Source organism: Nyctereutes procyonoides, unplaced genomic scaffold, assembly GCF_905146905.1.
Source record: "Nyctereutes procyonoides isolate TBG_1078 unplaced genomic scaffold, NYPRO_anot_genome, whole genome shotgun sequence".
Classification (NCBI taxonomy): Eukaryota; Metazoa; Chordata; class Mammalia; order Carnivora; family Canidae; genus Nyctereutes; species Nyctereutes procyonoides.
The window spans coordinates 58111565-58136932 of record NW_026575043.1 but is presented as its reverse complement, the minus strand read 5'-3'; the positions used below and the strand labels follow the sequence as shown (position 1 = coordinate 58136932).

At 40.6% G+C, this 25368-nt stretch overlaps 1 protein-coding gene across 1 annotated transcript; it reads right to left on the bottom strand.

Annotated features, from left to right (window-relative positions):
• Positions 1-12: 12 nt before the first annotated feature.
• On the bottom strand, positions 13-25348 carry GTF2H3 (general transcription factor IIH subunit 3). The gene is made up of 13 exons (XM_055323134.1): positions 25266-25348; positions 21522-21601; positions 14568-14674; positions 12194-12357; positions 9882-9944; positions 8636-8665; positions 8449-8477; positions 5571-5645; positions 5060-5113; positions 2308-2376; positions 1773-1908; positions 1624-1660; positions 13-1538 (listed from the first exon to the last, which is right to left on the bottom strand). The coding sequence occupies exons 1-13, from the start codon at positions 25276-25278 to the stop codon at positions 1469-1471; spliced, it is 927 nt and encodes a 308-aa protein (XP_055179109.1). The 5' UTR covers positions 25279-25348; the 3' UTR covers positions 13-1468.
• Between the last annotated feature and the right edge of the window lie 20 nt (positions 25349-25368).

Here is a 25368-nt window from a genome sequence, read left to right as displayed (position 1 = left end):
AGCAAATTTGAAAATTTAAATTATTTTATTATAAAAATTTATATAAACCATAAACAGTTAAAAAAAATAAAACCTAAACAGAATTAAGCCAGTAAACAAATGAAAAAGTAGCAACAAGAACCTGACCAGCTTCTTTGAAATTATTCATCTTTTAGATATTTGATGACTTCCTAGACTTCCTACACTAAGGCATGAAATATTAAATATTATTTCTAAAAGACAAATAAAATTTTCAAACTCAAGGATCAGTATTTCCCAAGTGACCACCAAAACCTGTGTGTATTTAACAAAATTATAAATCCACAAAGTACAAAATCTACCTGAAATCATCTAGCCAAATAACAAATTATTTAAATGAGACTCAGCTTCTGAGATGGTATAAAGAGAAAATTAAAATCTTATTTACATACAAGGTTGTGGACACAAATGGATTTTTGTCAATATACGAATGTTTGTTTTTATCAATATACGTTTAAAAGCAAACCAAACCAGCCACCATTCCTGAAAACCCTTCATACACTGTACTGGAATTTAAAAAGACTTCTAATATTTTCAAAGTTACATACAAAAATAAGTTTTTTCTTGTTCAAATTACAAATAATTTTTCTTTTCAACCTATAGCACTTGTCAGTAGTAAATCCAAAGCTTCTAGAGAATAGTTCTCCAACATTAATGCTTTTTCCCCCCTCGTTACAAAAGGAGAGAACTCTATCTGGGGGACAACACTGAACTGTAAAGAATCAATTCTCCACCAAGAAATGCCCCTCCAAACCCAGACACTGGCTTTCACATATAAGCTTTTCACACAACTATCTCTGAAGAAAAAGTTGTTGCCAGAGTACTGCACCCCCCTCCTCACTCGCTTAAAATCAGACTTTGTACTGATTGACAAACAGTTAATATGTGGATGACTGTGTCCAGACACACGTGATGTCAGTGATGTCAGGCAAAAGCAAAAACTACCTGCTAGTCTATGAAGCCAAATCTCAACTTTAGACAATACAGATATTATTGACATGACTATTGTCAAATTCAGTTGTTGGTTCAAGGAAGATGGTCTATCTTGATTAATGCTGTTACTGCATGGTCGCTTGTTCGCTTTTTCCAAAACTGCGCTCAAATTTCACTGGTCATACATTTCACAGGCAGAACCCAACAGAGTCTAAAGCCGGTAATCAGGCAGGCCAAGCTGACAAATGATCACCCCATTATTAAAAAAAAAAACTCACTAATTTGTGCTTTCTTCTTCTGTGGGCAAAAACCAGTCTGAAAAGATTGCATAGAATGATTCCCTCAAATAACACAGTGCCCCAAAAACACAGCATGAGGATAATGGTCTAGAAATCCTTTCTGTAAGAAACTTCATTCAAAATTATTTCATATGCACTGTATTTTTTCAGGGCCTCCAAACAGAGATTCCACCACACAATTCCTAGTAATAGGCTCTAGGGGCGCAGGAATCTTATGATCACATGGACACTTTCAGTTTCTTTTTCTTGGCCTTGAGCACCGGAGGCAGAGAAATCTTAAAGGCTGTCCTGTAACAACACAGAAAGGAAGACACGTTTCAGAGCCCTGAATCTCTCCCACACAAGCCAGCCACACCGCCTCAGGGATACTTACTCGCACGTTGTGCAGATGGGACTGAAGTTGCAGAATACTATAGATTTGAAAAACAAAACACACAGAATGATGAAAAGAAAAACCACACAGTTGACTTATTTTCTGCCACCCCCACCCCCAACACAGAAAACTCTGTACTTCCAACTTACTTGACAAGCACACAGAACAGACATAGCCAATTTCAATAAGATTTCGATGACAGAAGCAGGCAGCCCGGTAGTCCACATGAATTGGGGGTGGGAGGATTAGCTGAGATCTTTGATCTTGATCAGGAAGAAAAACCCACTGTCAAAAGGGGGGGGGGGTAGGCAAGGAAATTTTATTTAAACCATGGGGAAAAATAACCAGAGGTTAGGACACAGATATCATATTAGCCAATGAATACTAAGAAGAATAATAAATCAGGATTTTCCTTAAATGTTTATCAAGAAATGCTTTTTTATTCATTCAACAGTCACTGAGCACTTCGACATGCAGCCGCTATTCTGTGAAGTCTTATAATAGTCTGCACATTGCTGCTTTCAAAGACTATCCCAAGTGTGCCCTTCCATGTTCAAAATCCCTGGACTCCCCATTTCCCCCTCCTCCCACTTACTAGCATCAGTCATCGTGCTCCTCTACACTCCCCAGGAAATCGGGCTCACTCAGGCTCAAGGCGTTAGGGTACTGCGGATGTTTCCTTACCAGTAAATACTGCAGAAGAGAGGGCATCTGAGGCACCTTCAAATATAGTCCCCCCGTGATGTCACAGGCCTACAAGACATTCAGAGGGCTCTCTGCCAAACCAGCACGTGTTTAGCTTTCCTAGAGGGACAGAATTCTCACCAGCAAGCCTTCAGGTCTCCAAAGAAGAGGAGGATGGACAGGGCCAACCAAAGGGCATGTTAACCCAGAGTGCGAGGACCAGAAACGTCCTACCTCTCAGGTGTTCAACTATCTCTTTTTCCCCCCAGGTCACCACACTCCTTGACCATTTAAAGCCTTTAGTGTAGCACAGTACATGCCCCTTCTGTGTGTTTGCTACTGATGACATTTTTTTGAATTTTTATTTATTTATGATAGTCACACAGAGAGAGAGAGAGAGGCAGAGACATAGGCAGAGGGAGAAGCAGGCTCCATGCACCGGGAGCCTGACGTGGGATTCGATCCCGGGTCTCCAGGATCACGCCCTAGGCCAAAGGCAGGCGCGAAACCGCTGCGCCACCCAGGGCTCCCCGCTACTGATGACATTTTTATTCTGGCCATGTTTACTCATTTCCATTATATTTTTTTAACAAAAGCTTTGAGTTAATTCTCAGGCCATAAAACTTACCCTTTGAAGTATGTGCTTCACTACTTTTTACTGTCTTCAGAGATGTGCAACTGTCTCCACTCTCTAGTTCCTCACCCGAAAAAGAAATCCCATACCTGGGGATCCCTGGGTGGCTCAGTGGTTTAGCGCCACCTTCAGCCCAGGGCCTGATCGTGGAGACCCAGGATCAAGTCCCACATCAGGCTCCCTGCATGGAGCCTGCTTCTCCCTCTGCCTGTGTCTCTGCCTCTCTCTCTCTCTGTCTCTCATGAATTAAATTAAATTAAAAAAATAGAATCTTAAAAAAAATAAAAGAAATCCCATACCTATCAGCAGTTACTCCCAACCCCCGGCCCCAAGGCTACCAGTGATCCACTTTCCATCTCTATGGATTTGCCTATTCTGGAAATTTCATATAAAGCAACTTGTACAATTTTCCCTTAGCATCATGTTTTCAAGGTTCATCCACATCATGGCACAGATCAGTACTAAGACCAATAATATTCTACTGTATAGTTATACCACAATTTAACCCCATTCACCCCCTAATGGACAGTTGAGTGCAAGTGGGGGAGAAGACAAGAGCCAATCAGTTAAGTACATGCAGAAATAATGTCACAGGTTATGATCGCTTCCATGAAGAAAAATGAAGTTGGGTAAAGAGACAAGGAGTGACACTGGATGGTTAGGGAAGGCTTCTCTGAGATGGTGACACAGAAGCAGAGACCCAAATGAGGGCAGCAGGTAGGCCATGCAAATATTTAATAAAAAGCCTTAGAAACAGAGGGAAGAGCAAATGCAGAAACCTTCAGGCTGCAGCACACCTGTAGTTTTAAAGCAACAGCACGGAGCCCAATGTGCCTGGAGTAAAGACTGAGATTCCACAGGGACAAAGAGATACCCAGAAATGATATTGTGCAGAGTAAGAACAGCCATGGCTGAACAGGTTTTAGTCTATGTGCGAGGGCATGCAATGGGAGGGTTGTAAGCAAGTGAGTGACAAGATCTGATTCGATTTTGAAAGCTTCATTCTATCACGTTAAGAACAAACTTTGGAAAAAAATTAAAAAAAAAAAAAAGAACAAACTTTGGTGGGCAAGTGTAGAAACAGACCAGTTAACAGATACTACGGTCTTCCATTTGAGTGTTAGCAATGAAGGAGGAAGTCATACAGTGGGAATCAGGGACTATTTCAAAGATCAAGTGAAGAGGATTTGCTAATGGGATGGAAAGGAGAGGAAGAGAAGAAACAAGGTAGAGTCAGGATTTTGGCTTGAGGGGCTGATGAATCGTGCTGCCACTTGCTGAGATGGGGAGGCCCCTGGAGGTAGTGTGGAGTTCTGTTTCAGGCATGTTAAGTGAGATGCCGCTGGATGTCCAAGAGGAAATGTGCATATGCAAGTCTGGAATGCAGAGAGCCTGCATCTGGTCCAGACACAGAAACATGACACTCAACCAACTAAGCCATCCAGGCTCCCCAGATAAAATTAATTTTAATAACATTTTATTTAACTGGGCATATCTAAAGAATTATCATCTTAACATGTAATCAATATAAAAATCTTTATTTTACATTCTGTTCTTCATACTAAGTCTTTGAAATTCAGTGTGTATCTTACACTTAACAACACATCTCAATTCAAGAGCTCAACAGCCATATAACTATCATATAGGTCAGGACAGCACAGATCTGAGATGTGATCCAATCTTTATAAAATTCTCTGCTTGGCAATTCATTCTTCCATCCATACCTATACCAAGAGATCTGTCGTGCTGTTCACCTAATATTAGCAATGGTAATTTTAAGATGATAGGATTTGAAGGGATTTTTTTACCCCTTTAAAAAATACTTTCTTGTGTTGCTTGAATTCATTTCAATATGTGAATCACTTTTACAGAATCAATCACTATATAAAATATAAATGAAAATTTTAAAGGAACCACAGAGTTGTGCACCTGAAACTAATGACATTGTGTGTCAACTGTATTTCAATAAAGAAATAAGAACAAGAGACATGTTAGTGCTCTGAGTGATAGCATCATACAGGCTAATCCCTAAACATGTATGAAGGTTGGTGAAAAGCATTTAGTAAGAGAATACACCATGCACCCCTGACCAAAACCACACTTCCATTGAACACGTACCTGCTGGAGGAGTCCTGAATCCGAGTCTAAAACACAGGCATCAATCAAAATATTCTGAAATGAACATTCCGAAAACATTATAGGAAAAATAGAAATAATGAGTGTCTTACTCTGGGAACCTACTATAGGTTAGACTTTTTTTTTAGACTATTCTTATAATGGCTTATTTGATATGCAGATTAAACTCTACAAGGTAGATATTCAATCTGTATTTTACAGCTGAAGCCCCCAGGCCTTGGCCAGGCTATGGTCACAGAGCTGGAGACGAGACAGTGCTATCACTACATTATGCTGCCAGTCCAACACATATTAGGCAATATATGATATGGCAATATTCTGGGTTAAGGGCGATGGGGAGTAATGAGCACACTTGTGATTAGCACTGGGTGATGTATGGAAGTGTTGAATCACGATATTGCACACCTGAAACTAATATTGACACTGTATGTTAACTATGCTGGAATTTAAGACTTAAAAAAAAAAAAAAAAAAAAAAGATGGTCCCAATTCACCTGCTTCTGTGCTGCAAAGATGACATTCATGAAATTCATATACTGCAGTGCGCTGTCTTCCGCAGCCTTAATCACCTAAAAATCATATCCACATGAAAACCTCACAGACACATCCGACTTCTCATGGACGTCATCACTGCAAACACAACCAATGCAGCCTTCCTAATCTGCCTGCCTAATTACCACTATTAAATAATACCTACAGCATAAAGATGACTGTAAGAACCTCCCCCAGATCCTACCCTCCAAGAGATAGTCCCTGTTAACAGTTCTAGACAGCACCTATGCGGGCACACACACATCCCAGGATGATTACCTAGTGCTCTGCAACCTGCTTTTTTTAAAAAAAAAGTTAACTCTGCACCCAACTTGGGGCTTGAACTCACAACCTGGAGATCAAGAGTCACATGCTCTACCCACTGAGCCAGCCAGGCATCCCTGCAACCTGCTTTTTGGTTCCACAATATCTGGGGGCAGAAATCTTTTATCAATGAATTTGGATATACATCATCCTTTGTGTTAACTTCATAGGTTCCACTACTTAACCAATAATCTATAGAGGACACTGAAGCAGCTTCCAATCTTATTTTAAACAATGCTCTGGTGAACACCCTCATATATGCTTTACACAACTCTCTGACTAGCTCCTAAAATAATCAGGGAAATTGTTAAATACATGCACCTTTAATCCTGATAGAGCTTACCAAACTTTCCTCCAAAAAAAGTTGTATCCTCTCTTTGGCAATGCAAGAGAATAATCAATCCCCCACACTGCCGTCAACCCCGGGAACTGCCTATTTGTACTGAGCAAGAAGCAAACAACGAAAAACCTGTTACTGGATGTTTCTATTTCTTTGCTTACTAGTAAGGCTGCATGTATTTTCAAATGGTAACTGGCCATTTGCATTTCTTCTTTTGCAGACTGCTTATGTTTTCTACCTAGTTCTTTAGAGTAAACCTTAACCTTTAAAATTTAGTTGATAAGGGAGGTAGTGCCTGGGTGGCTCAGTTATTAGTTAGGCATCTTTTTTTTTTTAATTATTTATTCATGAGAGACACAGAGAGAGAAGCAGAGACATAGGCAGAGGGAGAAGCTGGCTCCCTGCAGGGAGCCCAATGCTGGACTCAATCCCAAGACCCCAAAACCACATCCCAAGCCAAAAGCAGACGCTTAACCACTGGGCCACCCAGGTGTCCCAGCATCCGACTCTTAATCTCAACTCAGGTTGTGATTTCTGGGTTATGAGTTCAAGCCTCGAGTTGGGCTCCACAGCCAGCGTGGAGCCTGCTTAAAGAAATAAATAAGATAAAAAATAAAATTTAATTGAGTTTTTTCATTTTTTAAAAAAGACTTTATTTGACAGAGAGAATGAGAGAGCGCACAGGCAGGGAAAGCAGCACACAGAGGGAGAGGGAAAACCAGGACCTACAGGGAGCCTGATGTGGGGATCCATCCCAGGACCCAGGGATCATGACCTGAGCTGAAGGCAGCAGCTTTACCAACTGAGCCACCCAGGCCCCTTCTTTTTCATTCTATGATTATTACATTAATACTCTATCAGGTAGCTATGCAGAAAATACTTCTAATAGTTTTTCATCTTTGTTTTGAGGGGTTTGATTTTCTTGAGGTCTTCAGCTTCACATCATGCTTAGCAAGGTCCTCCCTAAACTAAACAGCTATTTTCTTCCAGCACTTTTATAACTTGAATTTTTACAGTGATGTTTGACCTTTACTAGAATTAATTACGTGTGAGCAATGAGATCTAGCTTTGTTTTCCCCCAAATGGCCAACCAATTGGCCTAGCACCTTTAACTGAATAATTCATTTTCTTCCCACTAACTTAAGCACAAATCAAACTCCTCTGTGGGCCTGATTTTATTTCTGGAGTCTAGTCTTTCTCATTTACTCTGCACTTACTACTATACCAGAACCACAGTTACTGTAGCTCTGTAATGTGTTTTAAAGCCTAACAGAGCAAGTTCCTGCTTATTATTCTCTTTCAGAAAGCACCCGGCTGGCAGCCCGGGTGGCTCAGCAGTTTAGCGCCGGCTTCGGTCCAGGTCGTGGTCCTGGAGACCCGGGATTGAGTCCCACGTCGGGCTCCCTGCATGGAGCCTGCTTCTCCCTCTGCCTGTGTCTCTGCCTCTCTCTGTATCTCTCATGAATAAATAAATGAAATTTTAAAAAAAGAAAAAGAAAGAAAGCACCTGACTATTCTCATTGGTTTATTCTTCCAAATAAACTGTTGAATTTTTTTTTTAAGATTTTATTTTTAAGTAATCTCCTCACCCAACATGAGGCTCGAAATTATAACCCCTAGATTAAGAGTCGCACACTCTACCAACTGAGTCAGCCAAGTGCTCCTTACTGTTGAATTTCTTAAAGCCCCCAACTCTGCCAGGAAAAAAAAAAAAAAAAACTTATTAATATTTTGAGATAGCAGAGGTGCCAAGGTGGCTAGGTTGGTTGAGCATTTGACTCTTGATTTTGGCTCAAGTCATGATCTCAGGGTCACGGGATCAAGCCCCTGCATCGAGTTCTGCACATGGCAAGCAGTCTGCTACAGATTCCCTCTTCCTCTGCCCACCATCCCCACCATTTGCATGCACTCTCTCTAAATAAATAAAATCTTTAAAAAAATTCTGAGATTGCATTGAATTTAGCTTAACTTTGGAAAAACTGACATAAAATACAGCTCTCCATTCATTCAATTCTCCTATATCTCTCAGAATTTTAGTTTTTCATTATAATAAATTTTGTACATTGCTTATTAATTTATTCTGAATACTCATATTTATTATAAATGGGCCTTACTTCCATTATGCTTTCTAATTGATTATAGTATATATAAACATACTACTGATTTTTTAATCTTACCAAAATCCTTGATTTCATTTCCTGATTATCTGTAAAGAGATAAAAACAGATTATAACTTAATTGAATCTTATTAAACATAAGGTTTTCTAACCAAATTTTTTAAACAGTCCATCAAAATTATAGCAGTGAAATGAGAATTCCAGATCTCACAAAAAAAAAAAAAAAAAAAACCCACAGGCTTCTTACCTTTAACCTCTTTGTTCATTCTATGAATGTCTAATTATTTTAGGATTAAGGAATTTTAAAATATTATTTAATTTCATAAATATTTATAGTAAACAGAAAAGTAACCTCAAATTTTAAATACATCCACCATCCACCTAGCTGAAAAAAAGAAATGTTCTACTTCCCATGATAAACACACAAGAGTGACTGGGGGTTTCCAGTTACCAATTGAAATCAACTGAGCTTTGTAACCTGACCGAAACATGATTTGTGTCCCAGAAAATTAAAATTACCATGATTTATCCTTCTGTGTCTATCCACCACATCCTAGATTTGAAATCTGGGACCACAGGTAAATCAATAAGCCAGATAACAAATGTGAAAACCACACACACAGGACCAGGCATCCCCAACATCTAGGACACAGGAATCAATCAAATCTTTCCAAAACAAAGAAATTAAATCACACAAGACTGGGAGAACACACAAACAGACAACATCAACATGCTCAGGACGGTGCTGTTCACTCTATGCTAAGTGCAAATAACCTGTGGGCCTGTGGAGAAACCACTCACTTATTATCCTTCAGGATCAGTCAATGGCTTTAAAACCAAATACATTGCTTTTAACATAAGGAAGGTGGAAGAAACTAACACACCTCCCCAATTTATCCAACAAGATACAAGCATCCTGAAGAATTTGTTGTGAGAAGGACATACTAGAAAAACTAGTTTTTTCTTTACATTTCAAGTTTTTACACCCTATCTTAAAAACATTCCATAGCAAGATAAACTATTTTTTGATTACCCACCACTTTAGAATACTCATGCCTTTCATTAATATGGACGCCCAAGGTTCTAAGAAATATCACAAGTTAAGATATGTTTAATATGGGACGCCTGGGTGGCTAAGTGGTTGAGCATCTGCCTTTGGCTCAGGGCATGATCCCAGAGTCCCGGGATTGAGTCCTGCATTGGGCTCCCGGCATGGAGCCTGCTTCTCCTCCTCCTGCCTGTGTCTCTGGCTCTGTCTCTCATGTATAAATAAATAAAATCTTAAAAAAAAAAAAAGATATGTTTATTTATTTATTCATGAGAGACACAGAGAGAGAGCGCCAGAGACACAGGCAGAGAGAGAAGCACTCAATCCAGATTCCAGGATCACGCCCTGAGCCGAAGGCAAACATTCAACCCGAGCCACGCAGGCATCCCGAAAGATATGTTTAAAACAGAAGACACCTTCTGAATGACTAGGACACCAAGGATACAGCAAAGAGCTTTGGCAAGGGATCCTGCCAGCAGAGTTTCTGTATGTTGACCCTTTATGTCACCTGCAAATTAAAAAAAAAAAAAATTTAAAGAGAATTTTTAGGTGCTTTCTTGAACTAAAATCATCTTCAAAGCATTCTTCTTCAAAATAAAATCAGTTGACATTTCCAAACCAGGTTTACAAACAAAGATAGCAATCTGTTCTCAGTAAGGCCTAAATAAGCAATTTTCAACATTTTCTCAATTTAATATATCCTGTGGTTAGGGGATAAGGGGGTACAAAATTTCAGTTTGGAATATCTGGAAAGGGATAGTGGTGGCATCTGTATACAGTGTGAATCTACTTAATGCCATTACATTGTACACCTTAAAATGCTTGAATGGTAAATTTTATGTATATTTTTTTAAGATTTTATTTTTAAGTAATCTCTACACCCAATGTGAGGCTTGAACTCACAACCCTGAGATCAAGAGTCACGTGCTCTGCTGACTGAGTGAGCCAGGCACCCCCTACATTATGTATATTCTACTACAATTAATAATATCCTGGTGTTATCTGGAAAGGTTCAGGTCTGCTAGTGATCTAAGTGGTATAAAAGGTCACGTCCACTCTGAGCCTCTCTTCCCTCCTTCCCACTACCTCCTCTGTCTCTCACTGGTGGAAAGGGGACCAGAGAAAGCCCCCTGGCTGTGGCCAGCAGGGACAAAGCTGGCAACTTGTCCGAAGCCTTGAGTGAAGAAAGTCAAACAGCTTGAGAGAGTGGAGAGCCCAGACCGACATGTGGTGTGAACAGGGCCTATAGTTGGTCCAGGAACACTGATACCTCCACCCATGGGTGAGGTCAGACCAGGAAACATCTGAACACCACAAGAAGATGGGACTTTACCCTGGAGGCCCATGGTTCTCAAAGTGTGATTCTGGAACCAGGTGTAGGAGCGTCACCTGGGAACTTGACAGAAACACAAATTCTTGGGACCACCTTAGACCACTAAATCAGAAACTGCAGGGTGGGACACAGTGTTTGGTTTTAACAAGCCCTCCAGATGATTTTTACCAGCTTTATTGAGAAAACTGACAGATCATAAAGTTCACTCCTTTTAAGTAAATAATTTAATGTTTTTTTTTAGTAAATTTAGAGAGCTGTAAATGATTACTACAACCCAGTTTTAGAACATTTCCTTTACCCCAAAAGATCACTTGGGCCCACTCCTCCCCTGCCCTGGGAAACCACTAACCTACTTCTTGTTTCTACAGAGTTGCTTTTTCTTTCCAGGTGACTCTGACACAGGCTACAGTTTAAAAACCACAGCCTACAAGCAACAGGGAACCATAATGGCCTTTAAGCCACAAAACAGCAGCTCTGTATTTTAACTCTGAAAGAGTTAAGGAAAGACCTGAATGGGGACAGCCAGGAGTCAGTAGGCAGAAGCTGTTACAATGATCCAGAGTAGCAGCTCTCCACTTGGGCAACTGTGCCCTACAGGGAATATTTGGTTGTCACCACTGAGAAATGTTATGACATCTAATGGGTCTAGGCATGGATGCTGCTAAGTATCCTCCAAAGCACAGGACAGTCCCTTATCTAGCCTAAAATGCCAATGGTGCTGGGGTTGAGTTAGATGGGATAATTAAGGGTCAGATTTTGGAGGTACTTCTAAGGTTAAACTAATAGGATATTGTAGCTGATTAGATGTTGAATGTGAACAGAAAGGAGTCAAAAATGAAAGCTCTGAATTTGAAAAAGCAGGTGAATGAGCGTGGCAGAAACTGGGAGTGGCAATGGTGGTATAACTAGGAGGAGAGCTAAGGAAACCAGTCTGGGGCATGTTAGCCAGACTGTGGGACACCTAGGAGAGACATTTACTGAAAGAAAGCCTGGATTAGAGACAAAGATTGGGAAGTGTTCACATAGAAATGATAATTAAAGACAAGAGTGAGTGAAAACACACAGAGGAAGAAAAAAATAAGAAAATAATGTGCAGAATTTAAAAACCTATTTTTTTACAGAACAAGATGAAGGAAAAGTCAGAAATGGAAGAATGGTCCAAAAAAGAAGAAAAACAAATCAAAAGGATATAGTCTTAGATGCCAAGAGTATGTTTCAAGAAGTAGAGGCTGGCAGACAGTGTGAAATGCTGGTGAGGACAGGCAAACAAGGCACAGGTATTGATGAAAATGATTTTACAAAAGAAAAGAGAGAACACAAGTAAATATTCCCAAGAACTCCAAATCTCTGGGCTTAAGGCCTCAAGGATCTCCACATTCAACTGCAATTGTAAAATAATAATAATGGGGACAGTAAGCCATTACTCTTGATCATGAGATCTTTAATCTCTTCGACAATAACTTCATTCGCTGCTGTGAATAGCTCATATTTCCCATCCTTGCTCCCTGAGGGGCTGAATTCAGAAGGGTTGCCAGGATCTCCAAAAAAGTCTCCAAGTTTGCCATTCTTTCCAGGATATAAGAATCGACTGAAAGAGTGGGAGAGAAAACAATGAATTATATCAGGATTCTGTCCTCACTCAACATCCAGACAAAATTCAGCAGAGAAACCATCACACCAATTCTGACTCACAAGATCCTACGATAAATTTCATTTTTTAAAAATGTATATAGGGGATCCCTGGGTGGCTCAGCAGTTTAGCGCCTGCCTTTGGCCCAGGGTGTGATCCTATAGTCCCCGGATCGAGTCCCATGTCGGGCTCCCTGCATGGAGCCTGCTTTTCCCTCTCTCTCTCTCTCTCTCTCTCTCTCTCTCTCTCTCTGGGTCTCTCATGAATGAATAAATAAAATCTTTAAAAACAAAGTATATAGGGATCCCTGGGTGGCGCAGCGGTTTGGCGCCTGCCTTTGGCCCAGGGCGCGATCCTGGAGACCCGGGATCGAATCCCACGTCGGGCTCCTGGTGCATGGAGCCTGCTTCTCCCTCTGCCTGTGTCTCTGCCTCTCTCTCTCTCTCTCTCTCTCTCTCTGTGTGTGTGTGTGACTATCATAAATAAATTTAAAAAAAAAATTAAAAAAAAAAAAAAACAACAAAGTATATAAAACAAGCAAATTGTCCAACATGAGTCTACCACCAGAGAATGTTTTAATGAACCCAGAATGTTTTAATGAACCCAGAAATGAGAGGAAATAAAGTGCTAGGTCCCAGTCTCTTGAAATACTTCAGCGTGTTTCTCATTCTACTTTCTCAGATGCCAACTGGGAAGAGAGTCATACCAAATTCTAACTTATGACTAGCTTATTATTTAAGGTATATTTATCTACCCCAGTAATAAAAATATGCTCTAAGGGTCCCTGAAAATACTCTCCCAGTGCTTCATGATTTTTGTAAGAATCCCATAAAAACACATATTAGATTTTTCTAAAAATCTAACATTTTGCTTTGTATAGTTTTTCTTTTGATATCTTAACCAAATCAGTGTCATCTTTTTCATTCAACTCTGAGAAAAATGCATGGTGATCGTGGGAGCAGGAGCATTTCCTTGGTGGCCTATGGGCTCTTTCAACACACCAAAGAGAGCAGCCCTAAGAAATGAGAAATTTGAAAACTACCCACTGACCTCATATGAAATACGTTGGTAAACAAGGGTCATGTCTACCATGATATAATATTTAATCAAGACATAGGAGAGCTGTATTGTAAGTGGGGAATAGGATTCCACGGCCAGCGTACACATGAAAAGTAAATATGGTCAAAATTAATCGTGAAAATATGTATCATATACATGGTCACATTTGCAGAGTAGCTGCACACCTATGTACCCACCCTGAAGAGACTCAAACACAGCCAGTGTTTACACATGTGTTAGAAAAAGGTCCGTTTCGGGCAGCCCCGGTGGCGCAGCAGTTTAGCGCCGCCTGAAGCCCGGGGTGTGATCCTGGAGATCCCGGATCGAGTCCCACGTCAGGCTGCCTGCATGGAGCCTGCTTCTCCCCCTGCCTGTGTCTCTGCCTCTCTCGCTCTCTCTGAATAAATAAATAAATAAATCTAAAAAAAAAAAAAAAAAAGAAAAGGTCCGTTTCTTCAGTTCAGCACCAGATGGAGTAGTTGGCTTGGGTTAAAACCCAATTAACAAGAAAAACCCTTATCGGTAACCACCAGAATCACACACAGAGCAGTGAACCACTATCCCTTGTATGCAGGGCTCAAGGCTGGCTGAGAGAAGGTGGAATCACACCTCCTATTTCACCTGCCCCCTAGGGCAGACCCACACACAGAACAGTGATAAGAGCTGCCTGCCTCCCTTGGTATTTCTCCCTGTTTTTTGCCTGGAGGGTGTGGTTAAAGCCAAGTAAATTAAATGTGCACATGATGCAAATTTAGTAGGTATCAGTCAATCCTATCAAAACGTACATGTACTGATTCTTGATGCTATTGGTCTTGTTCAATGCTACAAAAGATTTTTTTTGCAACACAGAATAGGGATAGTACGTGACAAATGGTATACAAACCTCACAAATGTTAAGCACTGAATAGGTAATCACTATGGTCATACCTTTTTTTTTAAGATTTATTTATTTGAGAGAGAGAGAAAAAGAGAGTGCCCAAGAGAGTAATAAGCAGGAGGGAGGGTAGGGGCACAGGAAGAGGGAGAAGCAGGCTTCTCACTGAGCAGAAAGCTCGACATGGGGCTTGATCCCAGGACCAACTGGGCCCCCCAGACACCCCAGGTCATACCTTTCTTGAATGTGACTTGCTATCACAGCAAGTTTGTTGGAACGATTCATGAATAAATGAGAATTTCCCAGCACCATCACAGCATCTATGCATTTTGATAAAGTAAACTGTTGAAAAACAGAAAACATTAGAAAAGGTAAGGTAGCTATCCAAGTAACTAGGTCAGGTCTTGAAATGATAAAGATTTCATTTAAATTTTAGACCATTATTCACTGCTAAAATTTTGCTCAGGAGCTCCCTCCTCCAAAGCCATAAGCAAAAATATTTGAAAATCAGTTTTCTAGTTTTACTTATATGAAATGATTTCTATGGTGAGTGCATTATTCCATGAATATTCTCTGCAAACATTTAAGGAAAGCAAACACGTCACATATTCTGCGATAAAATTACTAGAAAACTATTACTATGCACAGAGTAGATGACAAATACCTACTGATTACATTAGTGGTTTGTAAAAGTTTTCTTTCTTTTTTTTTTAAGATTTTATTTATTCATGAAAGAGAGAGGCAGAGACATAGGCAGAGGAAGAAGCAGGCTCCCCACTAAACAGGGAGCCGTATGCGGGACTCAATCTCAGGACCCCAGGATCACACCCTGAGCTGAAGGCAGATAACCACTGAGGAACCCAGCTATCCCTGTAAAAGTTTTCAATTCATTCTCTCACTAAGTATGCTAAGTTCCTGTAATGTGTCAGGCAAAGATCCCTTCGTTCGTGAAGTTTACGTTCTGATAAATGCTAGTATTACTAAAAAAATGGAGGTGGATATTTCTATAATCCTGGAATAAAGCACGCTCCTTTTTTTTTTTAAGATTCTTTTAATTTATTTATTCATGAGAGACACAGAGAGAGAGAGGCAGAGACATAGACAGAGGGACAAAAAAAAAAAAAAAAAAAAACAAAAAAAAAAAACAAAGGGAGAAGCAGGCTCCATGCAGGAAGCCCGATGTGGGACTTGATCCCGGGACTCTGGTATCACGCCCTGAGCCAAAGGCAGATGTTCAACCACTGAGCCACCCAGGTGTCTCAAAGCACATTTCTCTTTAAGAAAAGAATACTCTCAGCAGCAAATAAAACACTGATAAGTTCCATTTTATTAAAAAAAAGTAAAACCTTTCAAAAATTTTATATGGCAAAAAAAAAGACTATAAACAAAAGTAAAAGGCAAATTACAAACTGGGAAAACATAACTGCAACATATGATAAGCAAAAGGTTAACTTTTCTTTTCTTTTTTTTTTTTTAAGATTTATTTATTTAAAATAAATGCCCCGGGCCAAAGGCAGGCGCCAAACCGCTGAGCCACCCAGGGATCCCCCAAGGTTAACTTTCTAATATAAAGAGTGTCCACAAATCAGTAACAAAACAAAACAAAAAACCTAAAGAGGAAAATGGGCAATGCCCCAAGTAAAAAATACAAAGGACTATCAAAAACACAAAAAAGTAAACTGAGGTAACTTTTATGGTACATGATATTGGCAAAAGATAAAATAAGGAAAGAGAGCATCTCGTATGGATTCAAAAAAAAAAAAAGAAAAGAAAGGAATTCTCATATATTACTGATTAGAGTTAAAAAGAAAAACAGTGTTTGGGGATCCCTGGGTGGCTCAGCGATTCAGCGCCTGCCTTTGGTTTGGCCCGGGGCATGGTCCTGGAGTCCCAGGATCGAGTCCCGCATTGGGCTCCCGGCATGGAGCCTGTTTCTCCCTCTGCCTGTGTCTTTGCCCCCCTCTCTCTCTCTCTCTATGTCTTTCATAAATAAATAAATAAAATCTTTAAAAAACAAAAGAGTGTTTTTGGAAAGTGGTAATTTGCAGTGATGCTGCTGTTCTAGCTGTAAAATGGAATACTATTCAGCAATAAAAGGAATGAATTACTGTAACAAGATGGAGAAATCTCAAAATAATTATGCTGAGTAAAGAAATCAGACTAAAAGAAATCCCACTATGTACTGTTTGATTCCATTTATATAAAAACCTAGAAAATGCAAATTACAATGACAAAACAGATTAGTAGTCGCCTGGGGGTGGGGACAAGAAGAGAGAAATGGGTAGGATAAATTACAAAGGAACATAAACTTCTGGGAGTGACAGATTTATACGTTCATTATTTTGATTGTGGTGATTATTTCACAAATGTATACATATATGAAAACATATCAAACCGAACACTTCAAGTATATGCTATGCCCTGCATGCCAATTATATCTCAATAAAGTTAATTTTAACTTGTATTTTTCTTTTTTTTGTTGTTGTTTTAAGTAGGCTCTATACCTGATGTGGAGCTTGCACACACAACCCTGAGTTCAAGAGTTGCATGCTCCACCAACTAAGCCGGTGAGGAGCCCCTTAATAAAGCTGATTTTTAAAAAGACGCCACTAAGAAAATGAAAAGACAAGCCCCAAAGTCAGAGACCAGGAGAAAATATTTGTAAATCATATATTTGAAAAAAGACCTGTACCCAGGATACACAGAGTTCTTGTAACTCAGTAATTAGACAACTAATGACCGAATTTAAAAGTTGGGCATAAAAACCGAATGTGCATTTCAACTAAGAAAATATAAGGGACACCTTATAAACATAATAAACATAAGAGATATATACTACATCCATAGTCACTAAAGAAATGCAAATTAAAACCACAGTGAGATAGCACTACCTACTTACTAGAACGATTATAATAAAAAAGACAGGTGTTGGCAAGGCTACGGAGACGCTGAACCTCTCACACACTGCTCAATGGAATGGAAAATGGCGTACCCACTTTTTAGGCTGGCAGCATCTTAAAGTTAAATTTACACCCACCACATGACTCAGCAATTCAACTCACAGGCATCTACTCAAGAGAAAGGCAAACATATGTCCACACAAAGACTTGTTTGAGAATGATCAGCATTATCCATAATAGTCAAAAGGTGGCAACAATCCAAATGATCATGAATAGATGAACAAGAAGTATATCCACACAATAAAATACTACTCAGTAATCAAGAGGAACCACCAATACATTTTACAACACGGATGAACCTCAAAAATACTACAGTTAAGTGGAATCAAATGAAACCAAATAATACCTCTAATAACTAATAATAAAAACGTTTAATTTATAGTTTAAAACTTCCCCAAAAAGCAAACTCCAGGCCCAGACGATTTCACTAAAGAACTGAACCAAACATTTAAAGAATGGACATCCAAATCTAAATAATCTGTTCCAGAAAACTGAACACTTCCCAATTCATTTTATGAAGCCAGTATCACTTTTATGTCAAAACCCACCAAACACAGTTCAAAAAAGAAAAACTATATAGGCCAGTACTTCTCCTGAATATAAAAAAAAAAAAAATCCTGAACAATCTTAACAAATTGAAACCAAGTGAGATTTATCCAAGGCTGACTCAATATTTGAAAAGCAATCAACATAACCCACCATTTTGAAGCTAAAGAAGGAAAAACATTAACTGATGCAGAAACAGCAAGTGATAAAATTTAACAGCCATTCATGATTTAAAATATATATATATCTAAACAGGGTGCCTGGGTGGCTCAGTCAGTTGAGCATCCAGCTCTTTATCTCAGCTCAGTTCTTGAACTCAGGGTCATGAGTTTAAACTCCACATTGGGCTCCACACTGGGCATGAAGCCTACTTTATTTTTTTTTTTAAGATTTTATTTATTTATTCATGAGAGACACACAGAGAGAGGAAGAGATGCAGGCAGAGGGAGAAGCAGGCTCCCTGTGGGGAGCCCAAAGGGGGACTTGATCCCAGGACCCCGGGATCATGACCTGAGCCCAAGGTAGATACTCAACCACTGAGCCACCCAGGTGCCCCTGAAGCCTACTTTAAAAAAAAAAAAAAAAATCTCTAAGCAAACTAGAACGTATAAAACGCTGATGAAAAAATCAAGATCTAAAAAATAGATATGTACTATATTTGTAAATTGGAAGATTTAACATAGTAGAGCTATCAAGATTCCAGTAAGATCTTTCGTAGACATAAACAGTCTCATTCTAAAATTTATATGGAAAGGCAAAAGAACTAGAATAGTTAAAAAACAATTTTGAAAAAGAATAAAGTGGGAGAGATCAGCCTGCTGGAACCCAAGACTTACTATCTAGCTATCATAAACGAGACTCTGTGGTATTGGTGGAGGGAGAGACACAGAAATAGATCAATGGGTTAGGAAGAGCACCCAAAAATAAACCCACACATGTATACCCAAGTGATTTTTTTAAAAGATTTTTTTATTTATTTACTAGAGAAAGAGAGAAAAACAGGCAGAGGGAGAAGCAGGCTCCATGCAGGGAGCCCAACGCGGGTCTGGATCCCGGGTCTCCAGGATCACGCCCTGGGTGGAAGGCAGCACTAAACCACTAAGCCACCGGGGCTGCCCTACCCAAGTGATTTTTGACAAGGATATGAAAAACATTCAGTGGAGAAAGAGTAAACTTTTCAAAAATGGTGCTGGGGCAACTGGATTATCCATAGGCAAAATAATGAACCTCAACCTAAATTTCACAGATTTTAAAAAAATGGGGGCACCTGGGTAGTGCAGTCGGTTGAGCAACTGACACTTGGTTTCAGCTGGGGTCGTGAGAGCAAGCACCGTTTTTGGGTCCCACACTCAGCATGGAATCTGCTTAAGGCTCTCTCTCTCCATCTTTCTCTGCCCCTACCCCAGCATATGTGTGTGTGCTCTCTTTCTCTTTCTCTCTTTCTAAATGAATGAATGAATGAATGAATGAATGAATAAATAAGTAAAATCTTTTTAAAAAAATTAACTCAAAACATATTGTGGGGTTTTTTTTAAGATTTTATTTTTAAGTAACCTCTACACCCATCAGGGGCTCAAACTCACAACCTTGAGATCAAGAGTTGCACACTCTACTAAGCCAGCCAGGGATCCCTGGATTGTGGATTTAAATATAAAACTTTTCACAGAGGGATCCCTGGGTGGCGCAGCGGTTTGGCGCCTGCCTTTGGCCCAGGGCCCGATCCTGGAGACCCGGGATCAAATCCCACATCAGGCTCCTGGTGCGTGGAGCCTGCTTCTCCCTCTGCCTGTGTCTCTGCCCCCCCCCCCTCTCTCTCTGTGACTATCATAAATAAATAAATAAAAATTAAAAAAAAAAACATTTCACAGAAGACAATGGCAAAAATCTTTACAACCTAGAGCAAGGTTGAGAATTCTTACAGCACCAAAAGCACAAGCTATATTTTTTAAATATCAAGAGACTAGACTTGATCAAAATTAAAGACTTTCTGCTCTGTGAAAGATCACCAGAAGAGGATGAAAAGACAAGCTAAAGATTAGGAGAAAATACTTGCAAGCAAGATTATCTGACAAATGGCTTATATTTTGAATACATAAAGAAATCTCAAAACTCAGTGGCTAAACATGACCCAACAATCCAACTAGAAAATGGACACGTGACATGAAAAGAGATCTCAGGAGGCTTATCTATATGGTGAACAAGCCTAGAAGAAGCTGTGTGATGTCACCAGCTATTGATGAAATGCAATCAAGACCAAAATAATGGATTGTTACATACCTATTAAAACAGCTAGTATAAAAAAGTGCCAACATCAAATGCTGGGGTGGGGAGAGACTCCCTCTCTCATACTTTGCTAGTGGGAATATAAATCCATTCTAGAAAAGAGTGTAGCAGTTTCTTATAAAACCAAACACACATTTACACGATTACACCGTATGTTGTAGCAGTTGCAATCCTGGACGTTTATCCCACAGAAATGAAAACTTCTATCCACACAAAAACGTCTACACAAATTCTCAGAATGGCTTTTTATGTAATAGTCAACAACTGAAAACACAGCCCAAATGTAAAGCTTTAGTAAGTGACAGAACAAACTGGTACCTCATACTGTGGAATACCACCCAGCAATAGAAAGGGCAAACATGGATGCAGGGAATAACCCAATCTGTGGAGTGAAAAAAGCCAACCTCAAAAAACCTATATGATCGATTTCCATACCAGAACTAAAGCCCTGGAGAACAGAGTAGTAGATCAGTGTCTACCCCAGTTAGGGACCAAGGACTGACTACAAAGGTGTAGCAACTATAAAGGGAGCACTAGACAGCTCCTGCGTGTGATGGGACAGTTCTCCATCTTGACTGTGGTGGTGGTGACACACATCTGTACACAAGATAAGACAGCACAGCACCACATGTACACCCAAATGCATGCAAAGTTCTGTGATCTGAATAAGGTCTCAAGGGTGTACTGATGTCAATTTCCTGGTTTTGCTATTATAATCTAGGTACACGAGATGTTACCACTAGGAGAAGCTGGAACAAGGCTACGGGACCCCTCTGTTACCTTTTTTTTTTTTTTTTACAATTTCCTGGGAGTCTATAATTATTTCAAAATAAAACATTTCGGGATCCCTGGGTGGCGCAGTGGTTTGGCGCCTGCCTTTGGCCCAGGGCCGGATCCTGGAGACCCGGGATCGAGTCCCACGTCGGGCTCCCGGTGCGTGGAGCCTGCTTCTCCCTCTGCCTGTGTCTCTGCCTCTCTCTCTCTCTCTCTGTGACTATCATAAATAAATTCAAAAAAAAAATTTCAAAATACTTTTTTTTTTAAAAGGATCACATATTGTGTAGCATGTATTAAATGTCCAGAAAAGGCAATATAGAGGCAGAAAACATCAGTGATTGCCTGCAACTAGAGGGTAGAAGCAGTGACACTGAACAGGCAGGAAGGAACTTTCTGAGGTGATAGAAATGGTCTAAAATGAAATTGCAGCAATGGTTACACGATCTTTTTGTGATTTTTACTAAAAAAAACCAATGAACTGTACATTACAATGGATGAATTTTATGGTATATAAAATATAACTTAATAAAGCTGATTTTCTTTAATGAAGCTGATTTTTTAAAAAGCAATATTAACATACAGTTATACCAGAATTATCCAAAGGCCTCCTCAAGTAATCTTACCTGAGACTCCTTTAAGGCTTGCTTTCCCCACCAAATTGGGTTGGTATCAAGGACGATAACTAGAAGATTCAATTCATCTTCTGAAAATATTAACAAAAAATAAAAACATTAACCTCATGAAATCATAGGCAAACCAACATCCCAATTTGTAAATTATAACCACAGCAAGAACCACTGCATGCCTTTAGATGTTTACCATCCTATAATCCTGAAATTAACCAAAGGCCAAGTGCTTTTAATGACTGAAAGCTCTCTGGGCCCTCAGCAGGCTCTTGCTTGCTTTCTATACCACCACATCTTTCGTGCACTAGAATGTAAGCTCCGGGGCGGGGGGGCGGGGAGGATCTTGTCTGTCTTATTGCTTATCTTCTGCTCCTGGTACAACCACCCAGCATGAGGTAGATGCTCAATAAATACCTATTAAATGCACCCAAATATTCACATTTTTTTAAAAGATTTTATTTATTTATTCATGAGAACACACAGAGAGGATTGAGAGAGAGAGGCAGAGACACAGGCAGAGGGAGAAGCAGGCTCCATGCAGGGAGCCAACGTGGGACTCGATCCTGGGTCTCCAGGATCACGACCCAGGCTGAAGGCGGCACTAAACCGCTGAGCCACTCAGGCTGCCCCAAATATTCACATTTTAAATGCAGTCAAGGACAGAATGCACAGACTAGCCAGTTAATATTCAACAGCAGAATTTCAGAGACACAAGGAGGCTGAAGGGAGACACAGGAATAAGTCTAGCCTCAAGCCCATCAAACCACCTCGCAGCAAGGCCAATGGTGATCAGGAACCACTTTTTAAAAGGTGAAAACCAAAGAGAGAAAAGCAATTGCTATGTAAAGATTTTACTGTGAAAAGGAATAGACTACTCTCCAAAGTTAGACACAACTGTACAGGCTAACAACACATTAATTCATTCAACATTTACACTAAATACCAGTGTTAGAAGCTGGGGATACTGAGTTCAAGCCCTCAAGGAGTCTAAATTCTAACTGAGGTGACAGATTTACGAACCTATAAGCACAGCTGTTAAGAAAAACCCAGGGTGCTCCTTTAATAGCAAAAAGCAATAATGTATTTCCTGCCCCCACACCTTCCTTCCTGCAGTCCCACCTCCTACATCAGATAATCCCCACTCCATGGTAGATTTGTTCTCAAATCCAAATCCTATGTCCTCTACAAAGCACCAAACCAATGCTACTTCTTTCTTCCAAAAATCCTCCCCAGGACTTCCAACAGGTCCTGGCTCCCCCACCTGAAAACAGCAATGTGAACCTTGTCTGCATCAGCATATGTAATCCTATAATCCCATTTCATGCTGACAACAAACTACTGATGGAAATACTACTGTCATCTTCCATCAATTATGACAGGGACTCTCTCTTTGTTTTTATCAGTTGCTGAAATCAGGATGGTGTCTTACAATTAAGACTAGCAGCATGTCTCTTAGTGGCACCCTAAACAAAAACAGATCTCATAATTGATACTGTCTTAGATAACTCAGATGACACAAATATGGCATTCTTATTTTCAAATGAAAGTAACTTGCTCTAAGTCACATGGCTTGCTAGCAAGTGGCAAAACTCCCTGCTATGGAGACAGATCTACTTGACTATAAAGACTGGCTTTTCAATAACCCATTGTCCACTTCTGATCCTCTTAGTATGAATCATCTCATTTTACAGTTAGTTGTCTTTCTTTTTTTTTTTTTAATTTTTTATTTATTTATGATAGTCACAGAGAGAGAGAGAGAGAGAGGCAGAGACACAGGCAGAGGGAGAAGCAGGCTCCATGCACCGGGAGCCCGATGTGGGATTCGATCACGGGTCTCCAGGATCGCACCCTAGGCCAAATGCAGGCGCCAAACCGCTGCGCCACCCAGGGATCCCGTTAGTTGTCTTTCTGATCTCTCTTGCCAGCTCTGCTAAAACTAGTCCACTAGACTGTGGCCTCATTACAGAATGAGGATTTTTGCGAATCCTGGGATGAAATAACAAGTGCAAATCACACATACACACACACACACAAAAAGTGCAAATCACACACACAAAAGTGCCTAACACAGAAGCAGCATTTAATAACTGTGTCTTTCACTCCTCTACCCTCAAGCTCACAATCCTTTGGCCTTATTCTCCATGAGCCCCACCCTACAACTCTAGGGTCAGCCAGTCCTTGCTACTGCCCAGAAGCCTGAGAAAAAAATAAAGTATTGCCTAACAGGGGAGATGAGTACCCACACACACAGACTGCCTGGTCAACTTCCTTCTTTGAGTCTCTACACCATCATTTGTAGACAAGGCCCATGCCAGGCCTGCCTCTCTCACAGGACTGTGGTATGTATTGAAAAAGAAGTGATCTCCCTATTTCCACTCTTGCTCCCTTATCCACACCGCAGCCAAAGTGATCTTTTAAAATTAGGCAATTCTGTGGATCCCTGGGTGGCTCAGCAGTTTGGCGCCTGCCTTTGGCCCAAGGCACGATCCTGGAGTCCTGGGATCGAATCCCACATCGGGCTCCCGGCATGGAGCCTGCTTCTACCTGCTCCTGTGTCTCTGCCCCTCCCTCCCTCTCTCTCTCTCTCTCTCTCTCTCTGTCTATCATAAGTAAAAATAAATAAATAAATCTTCAAAAAATAAAGTAATAAAATTATGCAATTCTTTAAAATAAATAAATAAATAAATAAATAAATAAATAAATAAATAAATAAATAAATAAATAAAATTATGCAATTCTTTGCTTAAGACCCTACAATGGTTTCATATTACACTTAAAAACAAAGTTCAGGGATCCCTGGGTGGCGCAGCGGTTTGGCGCCTGCCTTTGGCCCAGGGCGCGATCCTGGAGACCCGGGATCGAATCCCACATCGGGCTCCCGGTGCATGGAGCCTGCTTCTCCCTCTGCCTGTGTCTCTGCCTCTCTCTCTCTCTCTCTCTCACTGTGTGCCTATCATAAATAAATTAAAAAAAATAAAATTAAATTTAAAAAAATCAGGCTCAAGATGCCTGGGTGGCTCAGTTGGTTAAGCTCTGCCTTCAGCTCAAGTCATGATCTCAGGGTTCTGGGATCCAGTGGCGCATGTGTCTCCCTGCTCCGCAGGGAGTGTGCTTCTCCCTCTCCCTCACCCCCCCTCCTCTCCCTCACCCCCCCTCCTCCCCGCTCACGGGTGCGCGCACTCTCTCTCAAATAAATGAAATCTTCAAAAAAAAAAAAAAAAAGACAGCAGGCTCTATAGCTGGTAGTTTAATGTATGAATGAAAGACTCTCCATCTTCTTCTACCCTCAAGTTCGCCTTTTCTTAGTGTAATGCAACGGCTCAACTCGCCACAGCGCCTTTGCACGCTCACTGGAGACTCCCTCTCAGTACCTGGACTCTAATGTAAACATAGCTCCTCCTTGGTCATCCCCTAATGACAGTACTGCAGCATCCCAGTATATTGTCTTCACAGCTCTTGTCACCCTTCGAAAGTATTCTTATTTACTTAACTACTGTCTGCCTCGCCCACTGGACTGCAGCCTCCACGAAGGCCCTGACTGCCATGGTCTCTGCTGTATTCCCCAGCGCATACAACAACGCCTGGCACACCGGAGACCATTCAAAACTATTTACTGAATAAAATGACACATCTGCTACTCCTCTAAAGACCAGACAGGTTGCCCCAGCCCCCCAAATAATGCTCCATCTCGGGGGGCCTGCCCAGTCCCGGGGTGGGGGTCCCTCCCCGCACACCCCTCACCGTCGGACACCATGGCGGCCAGGATCCCCCCACGCTGAGGCTGCAAGCGGTCAAACGCTCCTCCCGGATCCTGCACACCCCGACTTCCGGCGCAGCCGAGTGA